The sequence below is a fragment of the Patiria miniata genome, unplaced genomic scaffold, assembly GCF_015706575.1.
Source record: "Patiria miniata isolate m_02_andy unplaced genomic scaffold, ASM1570657v1 HiC_scaffold_4, whole genome shotgun sequence".
Classification (NCBI taxonomy): Eukaryota; Metazoa; Echinodermata; class Asteroidea; order Valvatida; family Asterinidae; genus Patiria; species Patiria miniata.
Genome location: NW_024037071.1, coordinates 6,944,629 through 6,971,489, shown reverse-complemented (window position 1 = coordinate 6,971,489; position 26,861 = coordinate 6,944,629). Strand labels below are relative to the sequence as shown.

Below are 26,861 nucleotides of genomic sequence, written 5' to 3'. Positions count from 1 at the left end.
TAATGTAATTTGAACCTCACATCTGCATGTGATTTTAAGTGTTTATAGTGTTTTTATGATGTTTTATTTTTGATACAGTTTTTGAAGTGCATTTAGCAGAATTTGGCCATGCCCTTACGCCTCATTCGCCATTCCATTTCACTTTTAGTTTAATGCCATCGGCGCAAGGGTTTCTTTTTCATTAACCGTCAATCAACTTTAACTGTACCTGAAATCAATTTAGAAAAGATATGCTTGCGTAAATGAACGACTGTTGCGTAATTTGCCGCCTGTTTCTCAAAACCGAATGCACGGGAAATAATGTCACAACGTCTGTGGCCCAACTTGAGATTCAGGGTTCGATGCCAAAAGCTCAAAATATCATCGCTGTCCAATTCACGATTTGCATGCCTAATGGGGGCCATTAACTTGGGGGTTTGGGGGGGGGGGGGGGGAAAAGAAGGGTGGAAGCCGTGCCCCGGACTTTGGGGTAAACTTAAGCCCTAAAAGCGCTATTTTTAGCAATGGAGTGTGTAACTCGTTTTTTTTTTTAATGGCGATAGGCTTCAAGACCATTTGACAGGATGATGATCCGTTCTAGTAGAATTTTCTTCCAAAAATAAAAGATTACCGCCAGAAAAATGAACAGTGCGGATTTCCTAACGCGACGGCCAGGCATACTATATTGTATTGTACGGTGGTCGATATTGCCGGGGGGGGGGGGGGGGGGGGGGTCAACTTCCCGGATAGAACATTTTTGTTTGTATATGGGTGCAGACCAGTAAATCGGTCCGAAAATGCCTAACGGCAGGCCAAATCACGATTTGCATGCCCTCAAAATCTTCAGTATGATTTGAGCATGCTGTGGGCCATGAACTTGAGGGTTTGTAAAAAAATATGGGTGGAAGCCGTGCACAGGACTGTGAACATGTAGTTCCGTTCAATTTGGATGAAATTGGGGCCCTTAAAGCGCTCTATTTTGCAATGGAGACGTGTAGGCATCGTTTTTCAAAATGGCGATGGGCTTCAGGACTATTTTTAGGGGTGATCATCTTCGGATGGAAATTGCTCCTAAAAGTCATCAGTTGACCCCCGAAAATTGAAAAGAAAATGAAAGATGATGAAATAAGCTTTAATTTGATGTGTGTCTCGAACACCTTGGAGAGTTGTGAGTATTTTTCCCGAATTTCTGAAGTGGGAGCATTTACCATTGGGGTCTATGGAAGTTTATTTTGTGGTCTGCTACCATAAGCGCGCGCGGTCGGCTGGCGCGGATGGAAGTCCCCCCTCCCCCCCCCCCCCCCCCCCCCCCCCCCCCCCCCCCACCACCACCACACACACACACACACACACACACACCCAACACCACATAATCCCATGGGGGTAAAGCATGGAGGAAGGAATAAAAGGGGTGACATTTTATTTCTGGGCGGAATTCTTCGCCACGCAGGGCTGGGGTACATCCCCAGGCTACGGTCAGCCACATGTAAATGAAAAACTCTCATTTACGCCAAAACTTTGTTCTCAGTTTGTTTGTTCATTTTTCAAATAAATTGAGAACAAAAAATAAAATATTTCCGTGCTGAGGAAAGATGACAAAATTGGGCAGCTTTACAGAATGGCGAGGCCTTCGTGGTTTTTATGGAAACTCATCTCAAGTGGGAAAATGGGCGAATGCGGTTTATCACATGACTTATTTATCCTTCATCAGCTCAGTGCGTAAAAGTCCAACTAAACTCGGTCAATCTGGAGGATGAAGTGTCCTTGAGTCATGTTTCCCTGCACATTTTTTGATGGCAGGAGGACTGGAAAAGAGTGAGGTTATTTAAACACCTGCTGTGAGAGTGAGAGAAGTGTTAATTTGCGCGGTATGGTCAGGGACAGTGGACAGTCTGAATGACGGTCTGTGTAAAGTCCTGATTCTACCTCCATTGTTTATGCACATCACCACCAGGCACCCTATTGACAGCGCGTGTTGTATACCCAGTGATAGATAGAACATTTTGTATTAATAATGTCTACCTCAAGTTCATACTCAATGGAGACTAGCAAAGAACGGCAAGAAGCAGCAGCAGGGTCTGCACTGCCACCAGTACCACCGCATGCAGCTGCAGACTGCTCAACACGTGCTGAAGATCATGACTCCGGATCCGAGTCACAACCAACCACAAGTACAAGTTGTGACGTCGGACAAAAACGACGTTGCCTACAAAATCTGGTAAGTTGGTGTATGGTGCATCAGGAATTCCTCCGTGTCAGTGTAAGACATTATATTTGTGTATATTACATCAGAATATACAAACTCGTCAAATAATGCCTCCTTAATAAACTTTGCAGAAGCGGAAACGACCTTGCCCCGTGTGCGAGACCGAAAATGGTATGGCAGCGCGTGCATGCAGTGAGTGCGGAGAAGATCTAAAGAAGCCAAAGCTGCCACTACGAAAGGAAAACTTTAAAACAAAGTTGAGCACTACTGCACTGAAAGCTCATGTGGAGTCTCGGGTAATTATAAAGTCAATCAGAGTCATAAAACGGTATTTTAGACTTTATGTACCATTATGTGAAAATACTGCTGGATGCGTCTGTGATAATGTTGATGCAAGTTGTTTGCCCGCCGTTAAACTAGTGTACTATATTTTCAAGTATTATTCTAGGCCTACCCTCACTTCTTCCCTTTTGGTTCATAATTTGTTGCACACTCAACCCAGGCCCGTATGGTGGTGTGGGATGGTTTACATGGGTGTGGCAAAACATCTAAATTGACAAAAGTTAAAACTTTGTAGAAAAAAAAAAATTGCATTTTTTTTTAACGAGGGAGTCCAATTTTTTAGAACAAGGCACATTTTCCTTAAGTAGACTACCACTTTTGGGAAACTCTGCCCTTCCTTATAAATCCTGGTTATGCATGCGCACACTACATTGATTTTAAATATAAAGAAATGATCGAGTATTTAAAGCTTTGCTTTGATGATCTTATTCTCCGCAGACAAACCAGTTGTGGGGAACCCATAACACACACTGTGTGACCCTGTATTACAGTCAAAATCAGGTCAGGGACCACGTGACCATTCATGCCACACCTGGTGTTGGAGAAGCAGCTGTTGAGGCTGCTGGGATGGATCTAATAAATTTGTGGTCCAAACATGTTGTAAGAGGTTAGTAGTATCCCATGGAAATTATTGTGGATTCTATGCTCTTGTTTCTAAATCTTAACTTTGCGACAATATTCTTTCAATCCAAATCATGTTGTTGTTCCTCAAACTTAGTTAACATAAATTCATTTTTTTAATAAAAATACCAAGCTGCTAAATATTCTGACATTCTAGTTATTTTCTTGATCAGCTTATGGATACAACACATTTTCCAGTGTACTTTCAAGGTGATTTTGAGCAAATACGTTAGTTTATTTTCTTTGCAGCTTTATCTAAGGAAGGAGTACCTTCATCCAAAGAAACTACTTCGACCTCTTCCTTCTCATCTGCCCCCTCTTCCACTGAAGCTAAGGAAGGAGTACCTTCATCCAAAGAAACTACTTCGACCTCTTCCTTCTCATCTGCCCCCTCTTCCACTGAAGCTAAGGAAGGAGTACCTTCATCCAAAGAAACTACTTCAACCTCTTCCTTCTCATCTGCCCCCTCTTCCACTGAAGAACATCACTCCTCAACATCAGGTGCCAACCACCCAACTACAGGTGCAGGTAATGATCCGATGCTAACAAAGACCACATTGTAAGATGCGGTCATGGGCTTCCAATTGGCAGGGCTACGCAGGGGCATAGCAAGGTCTTTTTATTGGGGGGGGGGGTAAAAAATGTTCCAAGAGGGCACTTACACACCAGTACTGAAATGTGGACACGTTGGGGGGGGGGGGGGGGGGGGGGGCTCTTCAAAACCCATGATTGGATACACTTAAGGGCAATATATGGTGCTTTTCATGGCAATATACATGTGCCAAATTTAAAGAAATGGCACCCGTACTGGCCGATAACAACAAAGGCATAACTTTTTTTTAAGGGCACTTGGTAAAGAAAAAGAAGGCACTTGTCAACAACAGGAGGGCAATCTATAGAAATGGGGGGGGGGGTTAAAATCTAGTGAAAAATAAAGGCATTTGAATGGAACAGGGCAGACTTTATTGGGGGGATACCCCCCCCCCCCCCCCCCGCGCCTATGCTATGCATACATTGACTTGTGCCAATGCATATCTCTGTGAATGCTACCCTTTGATACAAAGGGTCGATCCTACATCTTAATTTTTTTTCCCAAAATTGTTTTGTTATGCAAATAATGCTGCATCCAGATTTCAAGAGGCACTTCTAATAATTTGCTTGAAAATGCGTTACAACCAAAAGGGAGAATTGCGTTGCTTTTTTAGTTATGTTGAGAAAGAGATGAATTAGAAGTATTTCGTTTTCCTATTCTAATACAATTATTTTTCACATTATAGTGAAATGGTACCGGCTGTACAACAGAGATGATGCGCATGTTGGTAATGGACATAAACAAGAGAACATGACCACCATCCACTGCCATCCAGTCCCACCGGGATGCAGAGTTTTTGAAGTTGTGGGACTGACGGGGAAGACACCAGTTCCACTCATTCACCCGTTTAATGGTGAACATTTTATGCAAAAAGGAAGCTTTATTGCCTGGCCACTGACCTTGACCAAAGGCCAAAACTGATATGTTCCAAGTTCACCACATACAGCTGTAAGTTGACCTCGAGATCATTTGAGAGTTTAGGAGAAACCGCACTTGAGGGCATATGATACGGAAGCTTCATTTTTATTGTCTAATGCATCTCTTGAGACACTTTGCTTTAACGGTGTTCTTTTCATCTAAACGGGAAAAAAAACACAGTTTTTAAAAATATGATTTTTTTTTCTTTTCAATTTACAACATGTGTACGATACATCAAATAATGTGAAAGAAGAGCAAAAAAAATCTAGGTACAAAATGTATGTAATACCTTTTTCTTTCTGTTGCACTTGTTCAAGCGCTTGTCTTTCTAAAATCGCAGTTTAAGGTGGTCGTTGCATACATTTTATGTACAAAACCTGATTCAACCTATGTTCACACACGTCAATGCATACACATACATGTATACAGTAAAGGGATTTTTAGGACTTTGCTCTTTCTCTTCCCGACATGAACCAATTACGTAGCATATGTCCCCCCCCCCCAAAAAAAAAAAAATCTCACTTTTCTTCAATAATTTATTAAGTTTTGCATACAATTACTACACTTGAAAAACAAAGAAAAAAACAATGAAAAGCCTACAACCTTACATCTAGTTTGGTGCAACAGAATAATTTTATATTAGGCCATTAACTGACCAATAGCGAGGAGCAAAATAAGCAACAAGTAGAAAATTCATAGATTAATGAATCCAATTAATTATTTATTGAAAAAAAATACAGAATCAGTGAATCAATTCCAATCCAAATTAAGCCTTATAATAAAAAATCACCGATGGGCTTGACATGCAAGGCAAAATTAAAAGAAACTTAAAACATCAAAGTTAGTAAATTATGTAACATAAAGTTAAAATATGCACAAATTAATAAGCACAGAAAATGTAGTGACTGAAGCTTATTCAATATCAATACAAAAACCAGATTCACGCCAAATGAACCGAAATCAATGCATGTAATCAACAAAGCAAATGAACATGTTATGCTAGCTTCAAATCAACAACACAATAGCATATAAGCAAAGGAAATCGTTGCATGCAATCAATGGCGAAGCAAATGAAAATACATGTGCCTGCAAACATCAACTATATAGCACAACTAAACAAACCTAACTCATACAAGCTTCAAATCAAATTGAATGAATTCTGAATGAATTCAATGTTACAAATGAGATAATAACCAATAAAGTACATGTAAACAAACTTCTGGTAATTAACAAAGCTGCGAACAAAATATTTAAAGAACCACTGAAAATTCACAGATGACCGGGCGTGAAGATATCAATAACAATTGTCTTCGACAAAAGATCAATAATAATGTCAATATTATAATCACTGCTCACAAAAAAAGTAAAAATGAATGGGCAACTGTGCCGCCTACAGGCAATATGGAGCAAGGCCCAATGGCAGTGATTGATTTGTATTTATGCAAGTGCGAGTAATTTGGGCCATTAGTCATGCATAAGAGAAACAGGTTGCTTAACTTTTACTGCAAGTTTCAACCACTTTTAAAAATCCTTGTTCGAGTTCGGTTAATAAAAAACTAAGATTGGGTTTTAAGGAGACAACCCCTTAGACTTGTGCACACAATTTTTCAAACTTTACTGTGCCCAATTCTCCTACTCTTCCTGCTATAGTAACGCAGTGTTTTCCATAGCAAATGCAGTAAATTATGAATGACACTGCACAGTTTCTGCATGTTTACAAAAACTAAATTTAGTTATAGGCAAAGAGCACATCTTGAAACCATGAAAATTGTACATTCATTAGAATAATGAACAAAACTTCAATGTCACATCACATGAAAAAAATAATACTCAGAAGATCTTCAAATCTTCAAAAGAGGAAAATTTTCAAATGAATACTGTTTTGTCATTATATTCATCAGTTTATCTTTTGATATGAAGGAAAAACAGCTGTAATATTTGAATTTTGTGTTGTAGCTCATGGGAAGTAATGTGTTATGTTTTTGTAAAATAATGACAGTTTTCTGGCATTCCAATACAAGCAGTATCTGTATCATATCCACCCTGGCAATATTTATATTTACGTCACCTGACACGTTAGGTTTGTAAATCAAAATGTATTTTCAGGATTTGATTGCACTAATCACACACAGAATGTGGTTGTTTTTATTTGTTTTGCAAGCAAACAGCACTGTTTACACTTCTTTGTTTGATAAAGAATGTCTATTTAACATTGCTGTGTATTTCATATGTACCGGTAGTTTACCGTAAATGACTTGAAATGGCACCAGTAGATTGTGACATTGTAGAGGAAATGTGCCTTTGGTTGTTCCATGAACACCAAAAGTAAAAAAACTATGAAGATAAAAAGACAAGAAAAACAGCAGAACCACTTATGAAATGCAAATCTTATAAGTATGATATACACACAGTATGTATGCATGCGTGACGTGTAAACCAGTGCACGATTAGTTTGTCCAAATTCTCAATGTTTTACATCCTCCAAGGCAATTCACTAATTAACCAAAGAATTTTAAATAAAAAAAGAAAAAAGGACATCACTTTCAACAGTTCTCCATGGTTGTGTCAAACGCAGCATTGCGGACAAAACATTAGATTGCGAGAGAAATGCTTTTCACGATTGTGCTGTTTTTCAACTCAAAGTTAGCTGATCATGTAACAAGAGGCTGCATTGTTAGGGGCGTGCATTTACGAGTTGTAGGGGAACCATGTACTCTGTTGAAGAAAATATGGGTACCTGGGTATCCGCAACAGAAACCCAACTCAGAAATTCAAAGGGAATGATCCGTTCTGATTGTTCAGGAAGGTCCGCACCTAACATCAAATATGTGCATCAATAAATACAGTGGTACATGTAGTGAGGTCTTAAGCTTTACAGTGAAAATGTAACTTCCAGTGCTCGTCATAAAGGTACAACTGGTGTTATTTTCCATATAGCCTGGCTTTCATTTTACAATTTCCCACCAGTGACATTCAAACCTTTCTTAAATTCTTTGTTATTGTATATGAATCACAAGTAATTTGTAAAGTTGCTTTTTATTTACGGGTACTCGATATCATAATCTGGAACCGGTTCCTGAACAGGGTCCATTAATGACCATAAAACTAGCTGGGTGAAATATGGTAATAAAAACAATTCATAAATACCTAAGACAGTTTACGCATTCCTATTGGTCGAGAGCCCCTCACATGGCTGGTCTTAAATTGATATTAAAGAAATGGCTAACTGGTCTTAAACACTTTTCCAGTGTTACATGAAATTTGGACTCCCATTCATTGGTTGAACGTTCACATTCCTCACGTATGCATGCGTAATATACTACCAGTGAATCGGTATTTCATGGTCCGAGATTCACACTTCACCAGCCCAGCTGCATTTTGCACGTCATCGCGCAGTACGCGCGACGTGCACGACAATGTCCTTATAAGTTAACGAGTTGTGGAGGGGCATTCCATATGATAGTCAGAGGGGTGTTTTGCAAAACAAGAAGTAAAATGGTTGAACAAAATATTTGGCAACGTGTTCTTTTTGACTTGTTTTGATTTTTGGGCCGAAAAGATTTTTTTTTGACCGAAAAGATATTTATGAATGGGAATAAATATGTGTGCGGTCGGTATAAACACTCTGTTTAAGACCGGTGGGAGTCTGGATGGGCCTGGGGTAATTATCACCCATCCAGGCTCCCACCGGTCTTAAACAGAGTGTTATAATACCTCCCAAACACACATTTATTTCCTTGTTAAGGAATCTAATAATATAATGGACACACACTGAGAGAAAACAAATTACGAATACTTTTGAAAGCCTTGGACAAAGTGCTATTGATGAAACTCTGAAAATGTCCAGTGTCGAGAAACACTTTGGCAATAAATTATTTTAAAAAGTAATAATTATAACTGTACATATGTTTGTTAATTCATTAAGCAAATAAATAATACACACTGTTTCTAACATCTAACAGTTCGTGAATCTAGTTTTTCACACACAAGCTCCATGCTGGGTCTCTTTGATGGGTTGGTTACAATGCACTGATCAGCAAGGCACCTCACCGTGTAGGGGATATCATTATGCAGAGCTAACTGGTGAATGGTCTGGCCAAAGGCATACACATCACTAGCTTTGCTTGGATGAGTTTCCCGTCTAAGTAGCATAGGATCAACAAAGGTAAGCTCATATGAAGACAGTGAATACACTTGCAACTCTGTAAGCTTGCGTGCGTACGTCTCCATGCAGGACAGAGACATGTCAATGACTTCTGCATGGATGTTTCCCATGCTGCCACCTCTATCATACACAAGCTGAATATTGTCAGGTCGCATTTGGTTGTGGATGAAGCCATTGTCATGAAGCCCGTTGAGGGCGTTGGCAGTATCCATAATAATCTGCAACCATTGCTTGTTTGAGAGCCTATCATCAGTCCATTGGGTTATGTTGGAGGCTGTTACCATTCTGTCATAATCCATAGGGATCTTAGTGGATGTTGTTACCAAGCAATGGATATGACATTGGCGCTCCTTTTTATATACACCAGCAGGCTTTTGAACACCTTCAATGTCCTTGTTCATTTTCAGAACCTTGAACTCCAGTGTTGCTGTGTTGAACCTGCTGGTATAATCCTTAATATATGTTGTAGGGTTACTATCTGGCACTATATACAAACTACTACTACTTTCCTCTTTAAATAATCTTTTCTTGCCGAAATCTACCTCAATATCAATCACCCCCTCAAAATCCACCTCATCAAGTTCCGGCTGCGAGTAGCTGTATCCCGATCCTAGCTGTGTTGCAGATTCCACCATGGTCAGCGTCCTCTGCAACACAGCTGGCCTAATTTTCTCATGGATGCAGCCGGAGTGCCTCTGCTTTAAGTCCATGAAGTCTGCTGTCACTTTAGCCAGCTGCCTCTCCAGAACCTGGTTGTGCCCCTGTTCTCTCTGGAGATGAACCTCCAGGCTCTGCTCTGGTGGGGCACACAATCTTTTCTGCTCTTTCACCTCATGAGGCCATCGGAACCTCTTGTGCCGTTTCTGAAATATAATTTTGAAATGTACAGTTTAAAATTATACCATTTATTTACAAAACGATAAATATTATTACTAATGTCAGAATACAATGGAACAATACCACTTAAAAATAAATTGAGTTAAATTTCATTTCATTAAATTTCAAAAAAGTGGATGAAGGTGATAATGAAAGATTTTTTTGATGAAGGTTTTTTTGGTCATGCAAAGTCTTACCTTAGTCATAGACCTGACTAACAAGGGCTACCACTTCTATTTTGGTCATTAATCATATACGAAATCCCCATTTTGAATTGATTTTGACCATGGTGATGAAAAGAGTGTGTGCATCATGATATTCTTTTGTACTGAAGGTAATTCAAACTACATGTACATGTACACATTGTCTCCTCCTTTTAACAAGAGGAACACCCTTGTTTTGTTTGCTTTTGAAGAATTTGAATATTTGTAAGTGAACAAATGCTATACATGTGAAAAGAAGTACATATGTACTACCGGTATATGCACATCCTACAAAGAATGATGTTGAAATATAGATATAAAAAAAAAAACCATGGAAATTAATAGGAACAGTTCAAGTAAGCACAATCATTTTGAAAAAGTCTAAATAAATTGGATGAAATACCTAACTAAAAAACCTCAAAAATACAATTCTTCCATTGTAAATCAACATAAAACTTCCTACATCATGCTACTTGGAACCCAGGGCTGTCCAGCTATGGTGTACCTGGCTCTAGGAATACCTGATACATTTCTGAATCCCACATGCCAAATCATTCTCCATTTTCTTTTGTGGTGGGGTGGGGAAAATCATAATACGAAATGGATCAATCTGTACTTGGAGTATTTATAGCTTACTTGATGACATGGCCATCACCAGGGTCTCTTCCACAGAAGGGCAAGTTTCTAGACAATTTGTCGGGGGGGGGGGGGGGGGGGGGAGGAGGAGGAGGGGGCAACGACCTCAAGACGCCCATGCTTGATGAACTTGATCAACATTAAATACTTGCTGACACTCAGTTTGGATTTCGACATTGATTTAGTTGTGAATAAATGGTTCATAAATTTTTATATTAAGAAGTGATTATATGGAAAAACAGGATTGTAAACAAAAGATGGAACATTTCTTGATTTTAGTCTACTTGTCATAATTATTAACAGTGAAATGAGCATTTCATTTTGGTACTGTATGTCTAAAAAATGTTCTGTTTATACTCGTAAGGCTTCATAAAAGTTATGTTGTCACCCTATCCACAGTAGTTTCAATGGTTTGACCATCTTCACCAGGCAGGTGGATGCTTAATGGATACTGGCGGTCTGAGGTGCAAATAAGACAGTGGGACTAGGTACATTATGAACTTGAAATATACTAACCTTCACTTCTTCATTGGAACATTCAGGCTCTGCAGGTACATCTGTGTCCTCCTGATGCACGAATAAACAAGCAAACACCAATAAATAGAAATGTATGGTAGATCTTTTTGAACAATTCATTGAAACAACAAAGAAAATTGTGGTACACTCATGCTATTTAAAAAACACAAACAGTCAACTTTCATCCACTTTTCCTGCTATACTTTTAACAAAGGATAGTCACCAGCAGTCAGATCACGTCAAGCAAGCACTGTGACTAGTCAAACTGGGTCAACAGACAAAGCAGGCAAGTTGTGATCTCAGCTGTTTTATCACTCAACTGGAGTCAAAGCATTGCTGTATCAAGTATCTTTAATAGGCCAAACCAATCAATACTGGTTTATGCAGCCTAGGAATCATTAACTGTGGACAAAGTCACCTGTTTCATTTTGAAGAAAAAAAAATATGGCCCAAAATGTTTGTTCGTGATTATGTCCTTTAACAGCATTCCCTTGTACACAAACATGGCTGAAACTACATTGTAAATGCCTTTAAAATAAAAAAAAATCTTTTTATCCATATGAGAAGAATTCATGCCAAAATTGATTTGTCGATTCTCACTGAAGTTGAAGCCTTCCCTACAGACAATGCTGGAGACTTGTTCATTATAATTATCGAGGAACAATTCATGATGGCCCCTTTTTTTGCATCTATTTTTAATTAAATTACACGTTATTATTCATATCTTTTCAACAAATCAAATCTCGTGGAATAATGTACACACTGCACTTTCTATTGGGATAGTTGCAATAAGTATTGACCTAGAGTGACACTTATAGGACTTATAGCAGTATATACCTGAAGTGGTATTGAGACTGATGTACAACAGGGGGAATTCCCTTGCTGCAGTTGTTTTTGCATCAGCTGTTGTTGCAGCTGTCCATGCTGTTGCTCCAGATTTGGCTGTGGCTGCTGCTGTTGCTGCTGTTGTTGTTGCTGCTGTTGCTGCTGCTGTTGTTGCTGCTGTTGTTCTTGCTGTTGTTCTTGCTGCTGCTGCTGCTGCTGTTGCAGTGACTGATGTTGCAGATTTTGCTGTTAAGAGAGTATACGTTCAGAATAAAATATTAGTTAGCCATCCATGAAACATTAGTCAACCGTTCCAGAGTGCATTTGTACAGCCTAGAGGAAGTACTGGTATTGATATAAAGACTAGCTCTAAAAGCCGCTTCACACTTCATGCAAAAGAATAAGTGAGGCCAAATTTGTGAGGTCAACAATGAGTTTATGACATGAATTTTCATTTTGCACTTGCTCTAGCCGGATGTTTGAACTGGCCTTAACTAACAAATAGATATAGACACCAAGCACAAATCAAGTGTTTATCAAGTCCTGTGCTCTGATTGCTGTACAGTATGTTAACATGCTTAAGATTATCCAAATAAAAACAAATGAGAAGCATATAAAAGACAAATTATCCTGATCAGCAATACATAATATACAATTTTAGTATCACCACTTTTGCGAAAAAAATGCTTGATATGATTGTTAGATTTCTGTCTACATAGGATACAACTGTAGTACATATACATACGCATGTTGTTATTAGCTTACTGCATGATAATATTCTGCACTACATGTAGGTATCCTAAAAATAAGTTAATTTGAACAGAATGAATATCAAATACCTTATTAAGTACATTTTGCACTTACCTCTGCATTCTCTGTCTCTGATGGGGATTTTTTTCTTGCTTTCTAAAATATAAAAGCAGCAAAGTTGGACAAGCATGAGAGTTAAAGAAACAAACCAATAAACAGTCAGACAGATATACAGACCCACTCACGGCTAGCTATTAAACGTGTTTGTCCGGACGTAGACAGAGAAAGATCCGAAAACTTTGATTTCTCTGTGAGTACGAGTACTTTGACATTCAAGTACGAATATGAGTACCATACATGTATGAGTACAAATTCTCTGAAAAAGTACTCGAGTAGTACTTAAGTATGAGTATCGAGTACAAGTACTACAACAATGCCTTTTCCCAGGATGTAGTGACTACGGTGAAATTTCAAAGCTATTGAAATCAAGCCCAATCACTGAAATAGCACTCTGCACTAATGTTGCTGTGCTGTTTCCCTAGATGTCGGACAAATGTACGTTACTGTTATTTTTGTCCTATCCAAGTCCTTTCGTCCATAGATGGCAAAAAAAAACCCCAAAACAATCAAGCATGAGATAACTTGCGTGACATCACAATGTTCAGTCTCTATTTTTAGCATTAGTGCGGAGTGTTATTGCAACATGTGCACCCATACACACTGGTTACAGCTGCTGAGTTGTCTTGTCATCATTGCTCCGGATGACAATGTAACACTAGTTGTATTTTCCATGATTTTATTAAAAAGTATACAGGTACATGTACATCAGAGCTATAGTGCTCTGGCACTGTTGCTCGGACTTACAGAGGGACAAAAAAGTGGAATGAACTATGTATGACTAGTCTTGACGATATTGCTGATATATTTTGGGGAAAAAAAAATAAAAATGAAAATAAAACTTAATCATTTTTCTTGAACTCTCAGCTGAATAGCATAAAAGAAAATTATTTCAAGAAAATTACTCGCTCAACACATTGAAGCTCATATTCAAGGTGCCTGGAAGTTAGGTTTCTTGTAAAGTTTGATACCGTCTTTGGGTCGTCTTACACTCTCTCTGTTTGATTTTACAACCTGAACTATGTAAATGTCATGTTTGCACCCATGACTGATAGAGACATGTTACTGAGTGACTGAGCCCATTAATAATTATGATTCATATTGCTTCAACAAACATGGAAAATAAAATAGAAGAATCATAAATGTACATGTACCTCCTGCCTTGACTTTTGTCTTGCTATCCTTCGTTTTTCAGTCCTCCATTGCTTCTCCCTTGCTTTGTAAGCAGCATTCTTCTTTCTCTTTGTCTTATTCTGTTGTGAACTAACAGCACAGCAAGCCTTTGCAAAGACAACAGAAATTGTAAGTTATTACACTACATGTTGTAACTTGCTAATACTGTCAACAAACAGTCATAAATACCTACATGTGTAAGACAGTTCACCCTGTATTGGTCAAGAGCCTGTCCCGTGGCCGGTCTTAAACGGATGATAAAGACATGGCTAGCTGGTCTTCAACACTTTTCGAGTGCCTCCTATGATATCCAGTGCCAGCACCTTTTTAGGGGGTTGGGGTTGGGGTTGGGGGTTGGGGGGTTGGGGGGTTGGGTGGGGGTTCGACTGTGCATAATCCTCATGTAGGCATCCCAACCACCCCCTCCCACAAAAAAGGAACAAAATAAGGTGTAGGGAATGTCAAAAATAGGGCAGGTATGGTAACTGGTAGCAGAAGTACATGGATCAACATTTTGTTAGCCTAATTGGTGAAATATTAAACTATTCAATGAGGTGAATGGGACCTTTCCGTCTGCCATGTACATATATACATGTACATGTAGTTCCAACAAACAAAAGTATTGTATCCATTACACACACATTTAAAGTATATAACACTTCCATCCACACGTAAGTACATGTATGCATGAAAACTAAAAGTCAGTTAAGTTTATCAAATGTTGTAACATATCATTTAAAGTTAGCATTGGCTTAGTCCATACAGCACAGTTATTTGCTGAAAAGAAACATCACTTTGAAGTTACATGGGACACATGACATCATCTTACGATCTTATATCTGTAGAACAGTAATTGCGATTGGTTGAAACTCAGAATGTAGCTAGACTGAGATAGGTGTTTCGAGTAAAAATTACGCTAAAATTATGAAGACGCCATCAGGTGATTTTATAGATTTTTTGAAGTTCGCCTAATTTGTACACGTAGCACAAATATACACTGTAATGTCATTAAGTCATAAACAAATAAAGCTTCCATTTAAATGCTGGTTTAACAAAAAATTCACTGTTTATGCTGATTAACTTTGCTTGTGTTGGTATTTTGGAAAAAGTGATTTGATTTCCCATCCTGCTTGGATTCCCAGTTATATAGAACGGACAAATATTGGACATCTAGTGTCATAACAACATTGATGGTCTAGTCTATTTTGGAATGAAGGAGTACACTGTACACATGTACATGTACATATAATACATTCATGGTTATGTCTTTTTAAAATACAAGTACACACCTGTTCAGTTGGTGGCGTAGGTGGAATAACATCTTGCTCATTATCTGATGACATGTTTAGTCTGTATCAAAATGAAATAGAAATTAAGAACAGTAAATACATCTTACATGTATGTTTGTGGACAAACACGTCACATGGCTGTTTCGCAAATTTATTTAGATTAATGGGACTTATGCATGTGCATTAGAATAAGGCAGATTGATCTGGATAGTTCTATGGATAAAGGCCTTCAAAAATTCAACTCTAATTCACTGTCACTTTAAAGCCAATTATGCGATCATGATGTCACACAAATGTTGCCATAGCAAACACATCCCCGCTTGTAAGTGAAAACCAAGTTACAACTAAAACTGACCTCTAGTTCTGCAGTTATAAAAGCCAGAGAAAAATGAACATTTAAAGTGAGATTTCATTTAAGGATAACATCATGATGATGTAACATAACAGTTTATCTGTACCACACGGTTATTCTTGTACATTCTTGAGGTTGTTGCTAACATTACAATCCATTTTTGTAATTCACTGTTTAAGGGAATTGCACAACAATTGTATGCATTTTTTGTGCTTTGTTCTTTATGTATTTTCTTTATCTGATTTATAGCTTTCAAGGTATGTTTTTTAAATGGAAATCAAGTTAAGAATATTAATGTATTACGGTATGATTCCAATCTTGTTAAACTTGTAAAGTAACATGAAATGTTAGCACAGAACCAGACAGAGATTTGTCACAGTAAAATAAAAATTCAGAAAGCAGTATGTGGACATCACTTGTTGTTATGTGTGGAGACCTAGCGTTTTTTTTTTTAAAGAGGTGAAGGATTCAGCAGTTTTCCTGCAAAATGTGACAGCTCAGGAAACGATTTGTGATGGCTGATAGGTCACTGCAGCGCAAAATTAGTGATGTCCAAGTTATGGGAAGTGTGTAGATAAGAGGCTCACATGTGATCAATTTGCAACCAGTCAAACACCTTTTCTATATACATGTAATTCAAAGATCTGGGGGATTTTTTACTAGAGCAGATATCCCACATATCAACTCATCACGATCATATGATATGCCTAAAACCACCACACTGTGCTTCCGTACAAGGCTGGTCCCCAGACCAAAAGACTAAGATTCATCAGATATAGTTTTGGTCTAGAATGCAAACTAGCTTCCCTACCATCATTAGCCCCAGTACCGCAGTGCTGCAATGTGTTGGTTAACATCAATACCGATTTCAGGTAAGAACGTCACATTTAATATTTTGTGCAAGTGTAATATTCACAACATACATGGCTCTGACTAATCCTCACTCATTGATGATCATGGCCATTAGGAGATCTATGGAACTCCATTCCACAATCAGTTCCACGCTCCACCTCAATACATATGTTTAAATCCTCACTTAAATCCTACCTGTTCACTTGATTCATGTTAATGTTCTTTTTTGGTTTTTCCTACTATCAGAGGTGTCCTTGGTTGCACTTTGTAACCTTTGGAAAAGGCGCGTTATAAATGTTATTATTATTATTATTTTGCTGATGATGTTGGACATATATCACCACAAATCGAACATGTCCCTTACACATGTATCAGTACATGTACACATGGACCTGTACTTATGCGTCTTTTTTTTCTCTGACAATTGCAAAAACCTGTATAGTTTCACACATCCGACAGTACTTACAATGTACATGTACAGTGTACATGTCCATGCGGTTGCACCAATGGGCATACGTGTCCAGGGCGTGCAGCTGTGTGCACAGCCACATTTTTTTTTTAAGTAAGTGTGCACACAGCTACATGTAACGCGTACATACTACAGATCGTACGTTACTTGAATGTGTGACATTCATTAGTTTCATAAACTGCACTGTGGCAAAACAAAAGTTAAAATCAATTCATTGATTACTTATTGTCAGCCAAATTCTTTCTCACTAGCAAAACTTATGCAATGTTAAAAATTTAGGCCTATTAATTCAGTTTCAAAATCTGCAGTATTTTTTTTGGGGGGGGGGTACCTCATCCAAATATGTTTGTATTTCTTTGAAAATAAGGTTGGTAAAATTATAATATTGTCTGAGCTTACAGACTTTGTAGGACAACAAAAGAGATGCACTAAAATATAAGGGTCCCTTAACACTACGGAATTGTTAGACGCTATTCTTCAATGGTGCTGCACTATCTGTCCATTGTGAGGGATATTATTTAAATAATGAATGTTTTTGAGTGCAATGGTAAGAATATTTTCAGGAGTTGAAAGATTGGAGTTGAATGGAACATGCAATCTTTCAACGAATGAAATTATTCTCAACATTGCACAAATTATGCAAACATTCATTATTTGTTTTATATAACATCCAAGTAGATCTCTGTCATTTGATTGGAGGATTAAACTTGAAGACCAAACAAAACTCACAAAATTGTATCACCTCCACTGCTTTTTTTCTCCAGCTTATTGAAAGCTAACAAAGGTTAAGTCAAATCATTGACAATAATGAAAATTAGCATTGTAAGTTCTTCAAAAAATGCAAAACATCATAAAGGCAACTGCATCAACTTCAAGGGAAAGTTTGGTACTGCCATAACGCATGATAATTTTTGGTCCTATAGCGCTGGGCCGCTGCACGTCTGAAAGGGTGCATGGCATGCAATAGATCAAAAGGGATGGGACGAAAATGCACGGTGCATGGAACCAAAAGTGCAGTTATGACGTAGGCCATGCAGTGGTTCGTTTAATGAATGCCGCGTGACCTACAATCCTCCAATCAAATGACAAGGATATGCTTGGGTGTTACATAATTTGGAATTGACTTACATGTACCTTTCAAAAGTTCCCCCAGGCGTTCAACTAGTGGCAATGGAATTTGCCAAACATCTCACATAGTCAAATGATCGCGCACACCATGCAGAATTCTGTAAAAAAAAAAAAACACACTCCTTTCTTACTTATTGGATAGAATTCCAGAATGTATGTTTTTATAATTCAATTTTTTAATAATACGACCATGAAGTAATCTACATGTACCAGTAGGACCTATGGTTTGGAAATCAGGATTGTTTTAGTGTGTTTCTCTCTTGACCACCAGTAAATACACTTTAACCCTTTAATTGATGTGATTACAAACTTGCTAAACCAGTATGCACAATAAGACATTTCATTAACATAGATAAGGGGGATTTAAATTGAAATTAGGTACTTGTCAAAGAATTAAAGAATGGATTTTTAGTGAAAAAAATATGACAAGATGTGGTGTAGATTCAGTACTTTGATGCTTCTTGTAAAGAAAACAGGAGGAATTTACCCAGTACATGTACTTGTACATCAACTTAAAGGTTCACATATTTTCAAAATTAGCTATTTGAAATGAAATTGATCAAACTACAACATACATGTACAGGTCTGTACATGTATATCAATAAAGGTACAGGATCATGTACCTTGAGCACAATGTTACTCAGTTACATTGGATTCTGCCATGATCTGGGTATTTCTGCTGCTTCCCGCACAAACAAACAACAAACTAACTATTGTTCAATCATAACAACCAAAATGGCAGCTTCAACGAACAAGTGGGGTGTACGCAGACATAATTTTAACTGATATAAATAAATGGAGATTATGTATCGGTAGATGAGGACACTATTTTTATTTAACAAAAATTCGCTTCTAAGCTTCTTAGGCTAAGTAGATGACGATGACACCGGGTTGAATATCTGCAGGATTAATTTTGTGGAAAGAGGACAGAGCTTTGGTTTTGAAGGGAAATATTATTATGGATAAGGTAAACAGCACATAACTGTGACAAAAATACAAATTCTACAAATAAACATGGCAATAGTTTTAACAAGATCAAGCTGGTTTAATAGATTGCCAGTGATTGGTTGATGTAAATGTACCAGAACACTGTGCTTCCCCAAGTAATAACCTGGTTCCCAGAGAAAAAATTTTGGTCTGGACATCCGTTTAGCCTCCCTACCAGCAAAAAGGCCTACATGTATTGCGGTATCATGGTGCAGCAGTGTACACTTTGCTTGTGTGTCATTTCTGATGCTACCAAGTGCTTTCTGGGAATTGAGGTACATGTTACAAGGTACAGTGTACCATATTCTTCGAACTGACTATTCTAAATTTTAACACTTTTTGAATACATTTTAACTTTCTGATGGCTGGTAGGTCGCCGCAGGGAAAAAGTGATGGTCAGATTGGCAGGAGAATCTTTCCATAGAATTGAGGAATATCTCGTAAAATATATCCCCCTCTGTAGCCACTTAAATGTGGCCAATTTACTGGACTACCTCTGTAAGTAAAGGCCACACTGGCAACAAAAACCCCAAAATGTAGGCAAATATATTTCATGAAATAATGTATTTTAAGAGCACATTATGAGATTCGATTCCAGAAAGCAACAAAACGATTCTTAAATTTTGGCAAGCAAACAATCCGGTAATTTTCGGAAAAAAACTCTGCTCTGAAAAGCTTAGCCATGCACTTTTCGGAAAAAACTCTGCTCTGAAAAGCTTAGCCATGCACTTTGTCTGCAGAATTACAAGTGGCACAACCCACAATTTTTACATGACCCGTCAATCACACACAAGCCAGATGCGCGCAGTACTTCGTGTTGTATTAGTTCTTGCCGTATGTTTGATATTTTTGCGATCTGGCGCTGGGCTGAACGCATTATATTTCAATGTACATGTTCATGTGGTAACAAAACGACGGTGATATGGTGCGCCAAAAAGAAAACGCATATCAGGATATTACTGTCCAGAGTTGTAACGAGTCACTGATTTTTGTGACTCGACTCGACTCGAGTTGAGTCATTAGGTCGAGAAGGTGGAGTTGAGTCGAGTGAACAAATATGTGCGCAGTATAGTACGCTCTGAATACATGTAACCGGTCAGCGTCGTTTACGTATTCCGCATGCGCCCATGGAGTCGAGGCTGACTTTTCCATAAACTCAAGTTGTCCCAAGTCGAGTTGTCTCAACGGTTGAGTTGTCTCAACAGTCGAGCTGTCCCGAGTCAAGTTGTCTCAACGGTCAAGTTGTAGAACTATATTTTAGTCAACCCCATAGGTAGGCATATCAATGCTACCGGTATTAAATTAATTAACCCCAACTGCCATGAATCCTTCAAAATCCTCTTTGCCAAAGTGGAGGAATTTAGAGGATTGAGGTTACATGGAAAAAGTGCGTTACTGACCTCGTAGGATGCAATTTGTTAAGGTCTTGGGGAAAAATATAGGCCTGGATTATGCTTGAAATCCTTCGTACTGCTCCAGGATGTCACTGGCCCAGCCTCAACGTATTGACAGTCACCGCCACAGGATTTTGCAGGATTCTGGCAGTGGTCACTCACCCCTCCATGGACCATGTTCAAGAAATAATGAAGGACTTTGCAGGATTGAGGCTATGCTATTTTTCCCATAAAGCCAATTGGAAGATTTTGCAGGATTGAGGCTACATCCTAGCAAAAAGGACAGGGAGTTAGGGTTTTAAACATCCCTAATATTGCAGACAACGTCCGAGAAAACTGAATTGGATTTTTGCAATTTTTGATAAGGCCGCTGTATATTTTACCACAAAACAACGTCTGGTACTTCTTGACATATTCACGTTCAGTTCACAAAAGGGGAACGTTTTGAATCGATCCCAATGGTGCCAAAAATGATGAAAATTATCCCCTTCCCGTACCAAGCAACATGAACACGGAGAAGTTACATGCACTGATACATGTATCCGAGATCAGCTGCATTTGACTTGAGCATGGCTCCTGGCTAGACTGTTTTCCATCCCCCCTAAAAATATAGGAGTCAGAGGACAATGGGGATAGGGAACTAGACTAGCTCCTGATAGCATCAGACGGACCAATCACAGGGTGCTTCGATTAGTCATCTTGATTGGTCACCATTATGGACCAATCACATGGCGTCTTGATTGGGCAACTCCACAGCGACCAATCGAACCGCCTTGCGATTGGTCCGTCTGATGCTAGCCAGGAGCTGGTCTGGTTCCCTGTCCCCATTGTCCTTCAGACTCCAGGGGGCTTCAGCTTTTAGGGGGCTGGGAAACAGTCTAGCCAGGAGCCATGCACAAGTCAATTGTAGCCATATAGCTGTATAACTGCAGCCGATCTCCAATTATGTGCATAACTTCTCCATGTTGCTCGGAACAGAAAAGAGGTAATTTTTATCATTTTTTGCACCATCTGGATCGATCAAAATCATATACCTTTTGCGAACTGAACGAGAGTATGTAAAAAAAAAATGATGTAGTTTTGAGGTAATAGGTACAGCGGTCGTACCAAAAATGGCAAAAATCCAATGCAGTTTTCTCAGTCATTATCTGCAATTTGTTCACATTGATATGCCTACCCACAGGTCTCGACTAAAGCCCCATAGTTTGGTGATCGTGTAGTGTAGGGCCCACTGATCTCTATATAAAGATAGCGAATTGAATTCATTGTGCGGCTCCAGTCTTTAAAGAGATCAGTGATAGGTCCCCTGTCTAGCTTCGATCAAATTAGGCCAAATAAAAAAAGAAAGATGTTTAACGTTTCCGCCCGCTTCCTTTTTGGAGGCCGCCTCTTTTTTTTTTTCTTCTTCCTCTTTTTTGAACACAAAAAAAATTATAAAATTTAAACAGTGACATCATTTTGGCCTCTTTGTTTGTTGCTTCTAGCGCATATAAAGCTGGCACGTCGTTCCTGATCGAAGTAGCACCATTTAAAAAACCTGGCAACAGGTGGCCATTGTGGAAGGGGGGAAAAAAAGTCCACTTTTTTCCTTCTACCAAAAACGCAGGACACTGAACATGTTTTTTTTTGTTTATTTGGGGGTTTTTTTGGGCTCAAAAATGACCTTTTCCACCTAAAGCAGACTTCTCTTTATAATAATGACACCTTTTTTTGGTCATTTTTGAACAGTTTTTTTGGGTAGGAATTACGAATTTCCCACCTGGTTTACATTTTGTGCCGTGTGATTCAGGGCACCTTGCATGTTAAGGGTACATCGCGCGGTGATCGATCTGTATTTTCGTGTCGCGTTTTGTCGTTATTTTACCCCCAAATTTCCCCCAAAACTCAAAACCCTGCCCTTTTTATCTATGACAAACCTACATGTTCTTAATGTTGCCAACTAGTTTGGTAGGTAAAATAATTTAAAAGTGAATTTTGTTTTCCCTTACCATGCTTACAGGAACCGGGCCCGTTGCGATATACCCGTAATTTGTAAATGTTCATAGATGTGAACGCTTGTTGAATCAAAATATGATGTAAAGTCTCTAATTCGCCAACGAATGACCATACATGTATGCCTTTGCCTAGTTCCGGATAGCGCGTGCACTTATGACCCAACTACACGCGCGTTTTGTGCGACGTTTTCTGTGCTGGGTCAAACATTTCGGTCCGTGCGTGAGTTTGAGCCATTGCGCTGCGTACAAAAACTTCAAAATCATTTACGTTTTTTTTTTTTTTAATTTGCTCGAATTCTCTTGAATGAACTATTTTTGGTAAAGGAAAAAATATATTTTATCCAAAAATAGCTTGATTCGGTTGGTTCTGGCTGAAAAAAAAAAAAAAAATTCTCGCATGGTTTATTTTTTTCGCGTGAAGTAGTTTTGATCGATTTGGAACTGACTGAACCGATCCAGCATGTCCAGAACTAGGAAAAGTGACATCGGTACTTTTGACGTCGTAAAATCAAAATAAAAAGAGCTTAAATTTTGAAAATTATTTTGTGGTCTCTCCATCACTCAAGGTACACTTTTTAATCAATGTCACTTGAATTCGTGGAGTAGTTGAGCAAAAAGCAGCCTGAATGATGTTTGCTATCCAGAACTAGGAAAACGACTGTACTATCTTTATATTCTAACATAAAACAATTGACGTGACAAGACAATAAATAACTAAACCTAATCGCAAATAGCAAAGTACACTGCTGCGCAAAGCATTATGGGTAGGATAAGGGGGCAAAGAACCACGCACAAATGCCGTGTTCGAATGCGCATGCCGTCATCGCCGTGTGAAGACATGCGGCATACACGTTGACGGCGTACACACGCGGTCAATGCCCCTGAATCTTCCCGTGATGCTCTTGGATTTTGCTATTTATTTGCGATAAGGTTAAGATATAGGGAAATTGTAATTTCTACCCCAAGAAACTGTTTTAAAAATTGCAAAAAAGGTGTCATTGTAAATTGAGAGAAGTTTAAGCTTTAGGTTGAATATGTCATTTTTGACATATCAATCGATCGAATACAGGGGTCGTACTAATAAGCGTCAACACAGCATCAACACATGATAGAAGCGTCAACGCATTAGCGTCAATGTTGTGCCCATTCTTGAAAATCACGCATTCTCGAGAATGGGCATGCACATTCTTGAGAATGTGCAACTGGATCCTTGCTCAATCTTGGCAAAAAATAACTCTTCCAGATTGAGCGCACATTCTCGAGAATGCGCGACAAGATAACGGTCTTGTCGATGCCGAGCACCGGCTGCGCTTGGCAAGTCTAGCTGAATCCTCGTTCACTGATTCTCAATAATTATACTGTTGCAACGCAAGGCTCTGAAAAGTAGAGTGGATATGATAAGTAAAGGCGTATTAATATGGGGGGGGGGACCGGGAAAATATAAGAGACATAATAATACTAGTGCAAAGAATTCCTATGTTTGGGATAATAAAAGCGGGGGGGGGGGGGACGTAAGAATGAAGAATGTGAAGAATGAGAATGAATACTGCGACATCCCATAGTGCTAATGCTATTTCCCATTTAAATTGCCACCAATTTATTGTTCACATCCCACCATAACGTCGCAGAGCTGGATTCTATCTAGTCAAAAGAGCAATTTTGGCAGCTTCTGGACATCGTTTTTTTTTTTGTGGCACGCATATGATACATGCAGGGACTTGTAACTTGTCTAGCCTAAACAAAGCACTTCCCAGACTAGTTCCCAGTCCTCCGTTATTACAAAACTTCCCATAGTGGGCAGAAAAAAGCAATAATAACAGGTTTAATTTGATTCAAATTATCGTAATTATACGAGTACAGAAGCATAGCACATTTTCTTTCCTCTTTATATGAATTGTTTCCCTTTTAACCGCTATACAATTCATTTAACATAATTATGTCGTGCAATGTTTGTTAAGATTGGGCAAAATTCATAAATTGTGCACGTGATATTCCCAACCAATCTTAAGAATGAGCGCTCATTCTTAAGAACGCGTGCTCGTTCTTAAGAATGGGCGCTCATTCTTAGAATGCGCGCCCATTCTCGAGAATGTGCATGCCCATTTTCGAGAATGCGTGATTTTCAAGAATGGGCACAACATCAACACACCGTCAACACTGCCAAAACACATTCTAAATTGACAAAAAAGGCATAGAACTTTAAAGTTTAGACTTAGTTATTTTTCGATGGGTCAGAGGTTCCATTTCGTTTATGAAAATGGAGTTTTTTTCACACGAAAAAAATGATCCGAAGCAGCACTGCCGTTGTCGGCCATCTTTGCCTTTGCACCGAGCTTGGACTCCACCATTTCAGATATGGGTGTGGAGGTAATGAACTTATCATGTCGTATACGGATTCACACGTAACGACCACCCTCTGTTGATTTATTGTATAATGATATTACCCCTTTTGCGTAATGGTATCGTCTGCGCTGCCCCTGAAGTAACCTGGCTGCCGTTTTGGCACTGCACTGAGAACCAATTTTCTTCAACAGAAAATTACAATTTTCTGACGTTTATCCTATTGATTTTGAGCAAAAATTTTATTTCTGTCCAAAGGACGATTTGAACACTGGTTTTGTCAATTTAAATGCATTTGGGAGGTGTTGACACTGTGTAGCCTTGGTCAATGCTCTCGTCGTTATTCGTCCCGTACGTGGTCAATCGTCGGCATATATCCTCACGCGCTATGCACATGCATGTAAAAATACAGCGCGAACAGCGACCTCACGCGGCCACTATTTGATATGCAAATCAGTTGGGGACGATCTCGAGCCTTGGTTCAATCGTCGGCAAAAGCTTATATTTTTCTTTATTTTGAGCTGGATTTTTAGCGCACGACCTCGTATGCGAATACAGATAGGCGGGGCTAATATGTGGAGTGTCCAATCACACCTTGGTAAATCCGGACGTCATCAAATTATTTGCAGCTATTCGCCTTTTGCGGACGTGACAGGAACCAAAGCTTTTGTGCATTGGTGCCGTGTGCAGAGACACACAACGTGTACGTGTATGGATTATGTACGGTGCCACGTTTCACTGTGCAAGTTTCCATGCAACGATCGACCAATAAGAAAACGACATTTAAGGTCAGCTAAGGCTATTAACATAATGAACACCACCCCAAAAACCTCACATGGACGATTGAACCAAGGCTCTCGATCGTCCCCAACTGATTTGCATAAAAATAGTGGCCGCGTGAGGTCGCTGTTCGCACTGTATTTTTACATGCATGTGCATAGCGCGTGAGGATATATGCCGACACACCGCGTACGGGACGAATAACGACGAGAGCATTGACCAAGGCTAGACACTGTGATGCTCCACGCAGCATCATCACTGATCATAGTTCTAGGAGTAAGACCAAGACTGAGAGGGCAGGGCTTTGATTTTTTGAGGGAAATCTGGGGGTAAAATGACGATGACAGCGCAGCGACAACACGCGACCCAAAAATAAAGATGGCGATCACCGCGCGATGCATGTACCGTGAGCACGCAGGATGCACGTGAATCGCAAGGCACAAACCGCACAGGAAAATTTAGCCCCACTAGTGTGGCCGCGGTATGCTGCGCTGAGGTTCAGCGCAGCATACTGCGGCCACACTAGTGGGGCTAAGGAAAATCCTGATTTTTTTTCTGCCTTTCTACCCCAAGCATCTGTTCGAAATTGCAAAACGGGTGTCATTACTTTAAAATTGAGAAAAAGTCTGCTTTTGATTGAAAAGGTTATTTTTGAGCTATAAAAAACATTTTGACTCTAATTTGATCAATACAAAACAGGGGCCCTTCAAGTTCATGACAGTACACTGCACGATCGGATCGATCGCCGACAATTTTTTCCATTTAGGCCTAGGCCTAGGCCTATAGTCTATACATACATGACATATGATCATGATTAATAATTGCATTTGCAAGACGAGAATCCTATTCCTACCACTACAGCTTACCATTAACAAAGTTGAGATCATGCTAAGTAATGGGCTCGATGAGTGTGAGTATCACAATGGGCGAAAAGCAGTACATGTGTATTTATAAAATTATATTGTTGAAAATAGTCACTGTTTGTCGGATCATTCGCGCGTACGAATACCGCATACATGTACAGCACATGTGGCATGCACAGCCAGCGAACATCCGGTTGTGTTGACCTCTCTGCCGATGTAGGTCGGAAGAGGGCGGTACGTTAAAATGTGATATGCTCTCAATTGGTCAATTGTGACATGTACACAAAATAAGAAGGAGACTGGGTTGTGTATTCAGCATGCTGCACAAACACAGCGCCCTCTACTGGATGAACATTGTAAGGGCCACATACTAGTACGAGTCGGTTGTTAATCTGCAAGCAAAGCATAGACGCTTGCCGTGCACGTCTCCATAAGACTACATTCCGAAACTATGAAAAATATGTAGGAACACGTAGGTTATTTTAAAATAGAAA

General features: G+C 39.1%; 2 protein-coding genes across 2 annotated transcripts; one reads left to right on the top strand and one right to left on the bottom strand.

Moving 5' to 3' along the window:
* The first annotated feature begins 1,860 nt into the window (after positions 1-1,860).
* On the top strand, positions 1,861-4,661 carry LOC119740076 (uncharacterized protein DDB_G0271670-like). Its single transcript, XM_038215279.1, has 5 exons — positions 1,861-2,197; positions 2,317-2,481; positions 2,966-3,134; positions 3,398-3,676; positions 4,426-4,661. Exons 1-5 carry the CDS (start codon positions 1,994-1,996, stop codon positions 4,659-4,661), a joined length of 1,053 nt encoding a protein of 350 aa, XP_038071207.1. The 5' UTR covers positions 1,861-1,993.
* A 3,684-nt stretch (positions 4,662-8,345) lies between these two features.
* On the bottom strand, positions 8,346-26,427 carry LOC119740075 (UPF0746 protein DDB_G0281095-like). The gene is made up of 8 exons (XM_038215278.1): positions 26,371-26,427; positions 18,016-18,107; positions 15,209-15,269; positions 13,901-14,026; positions 12,744-12,785; positions 11,892-12,125; positions 11,055-11,105; positions 8,346-9,686 (listed from the first exon to the last, which is right to left on the bottom strand). Exons 3-8 carry the CDS (start codon positions 15,260-15,262, stop codon positions 8,607-8,609), a joined length of 1,587 nt encoding a protein of 528 aa, XP_038071206.1. The 5' UTR covers positions 15,263-15,269; positions 18,016-18,107; positions 26,371-26,427; the 3' UTR covers positions 8,346-8,606.
* Between the last annotated feature and the right edge of the window lie 434 nt (positions 26,428-26,861).

Coding starts and splice junctions, on each gene's coding strand:
- LOC119740076 (XM_038215279.1), top strand. CDS start 1,994: ATGTCTACCTCAAGTTCATACTCAATGGAGACTAGCAAAGAACGGCAA. Junction 2,482..2,965: donor AAGCTCATGTGGAGTCTCGG/GTAATTATAAAG, acceptor TATTCTCCGCAG/ACAAACCAGTTGTGGGGAAC. Junction 3,135..3,397: donor GTCCAAACATGTTGTAAGAG/GTTAGTAGTATC, acceptor TTTTCTTTGCAG/CTTTATCTAAGGAAGGAGTA.
- LOC119740075 (XM_038215278.1), bottom strand. CDS start 15,262: ATGTCATCAGATAATGAGCAAGATGTTATTCCACCTACGCCACCAACT. Junction 12,786..13,900: donor GACAAAAGTCAAGGCAGGAG/GTACATGTACAT, acceptor TTTATATTTTAG/AAAGCAAGAAAAAAATCCCC. Junction 11,106..11,891: donor CAGTCTCAATACCACTTCAG/GTATATACTGCT, acceptor TTCGTGCATCAG/GAGGACACAGATGTACCTGC.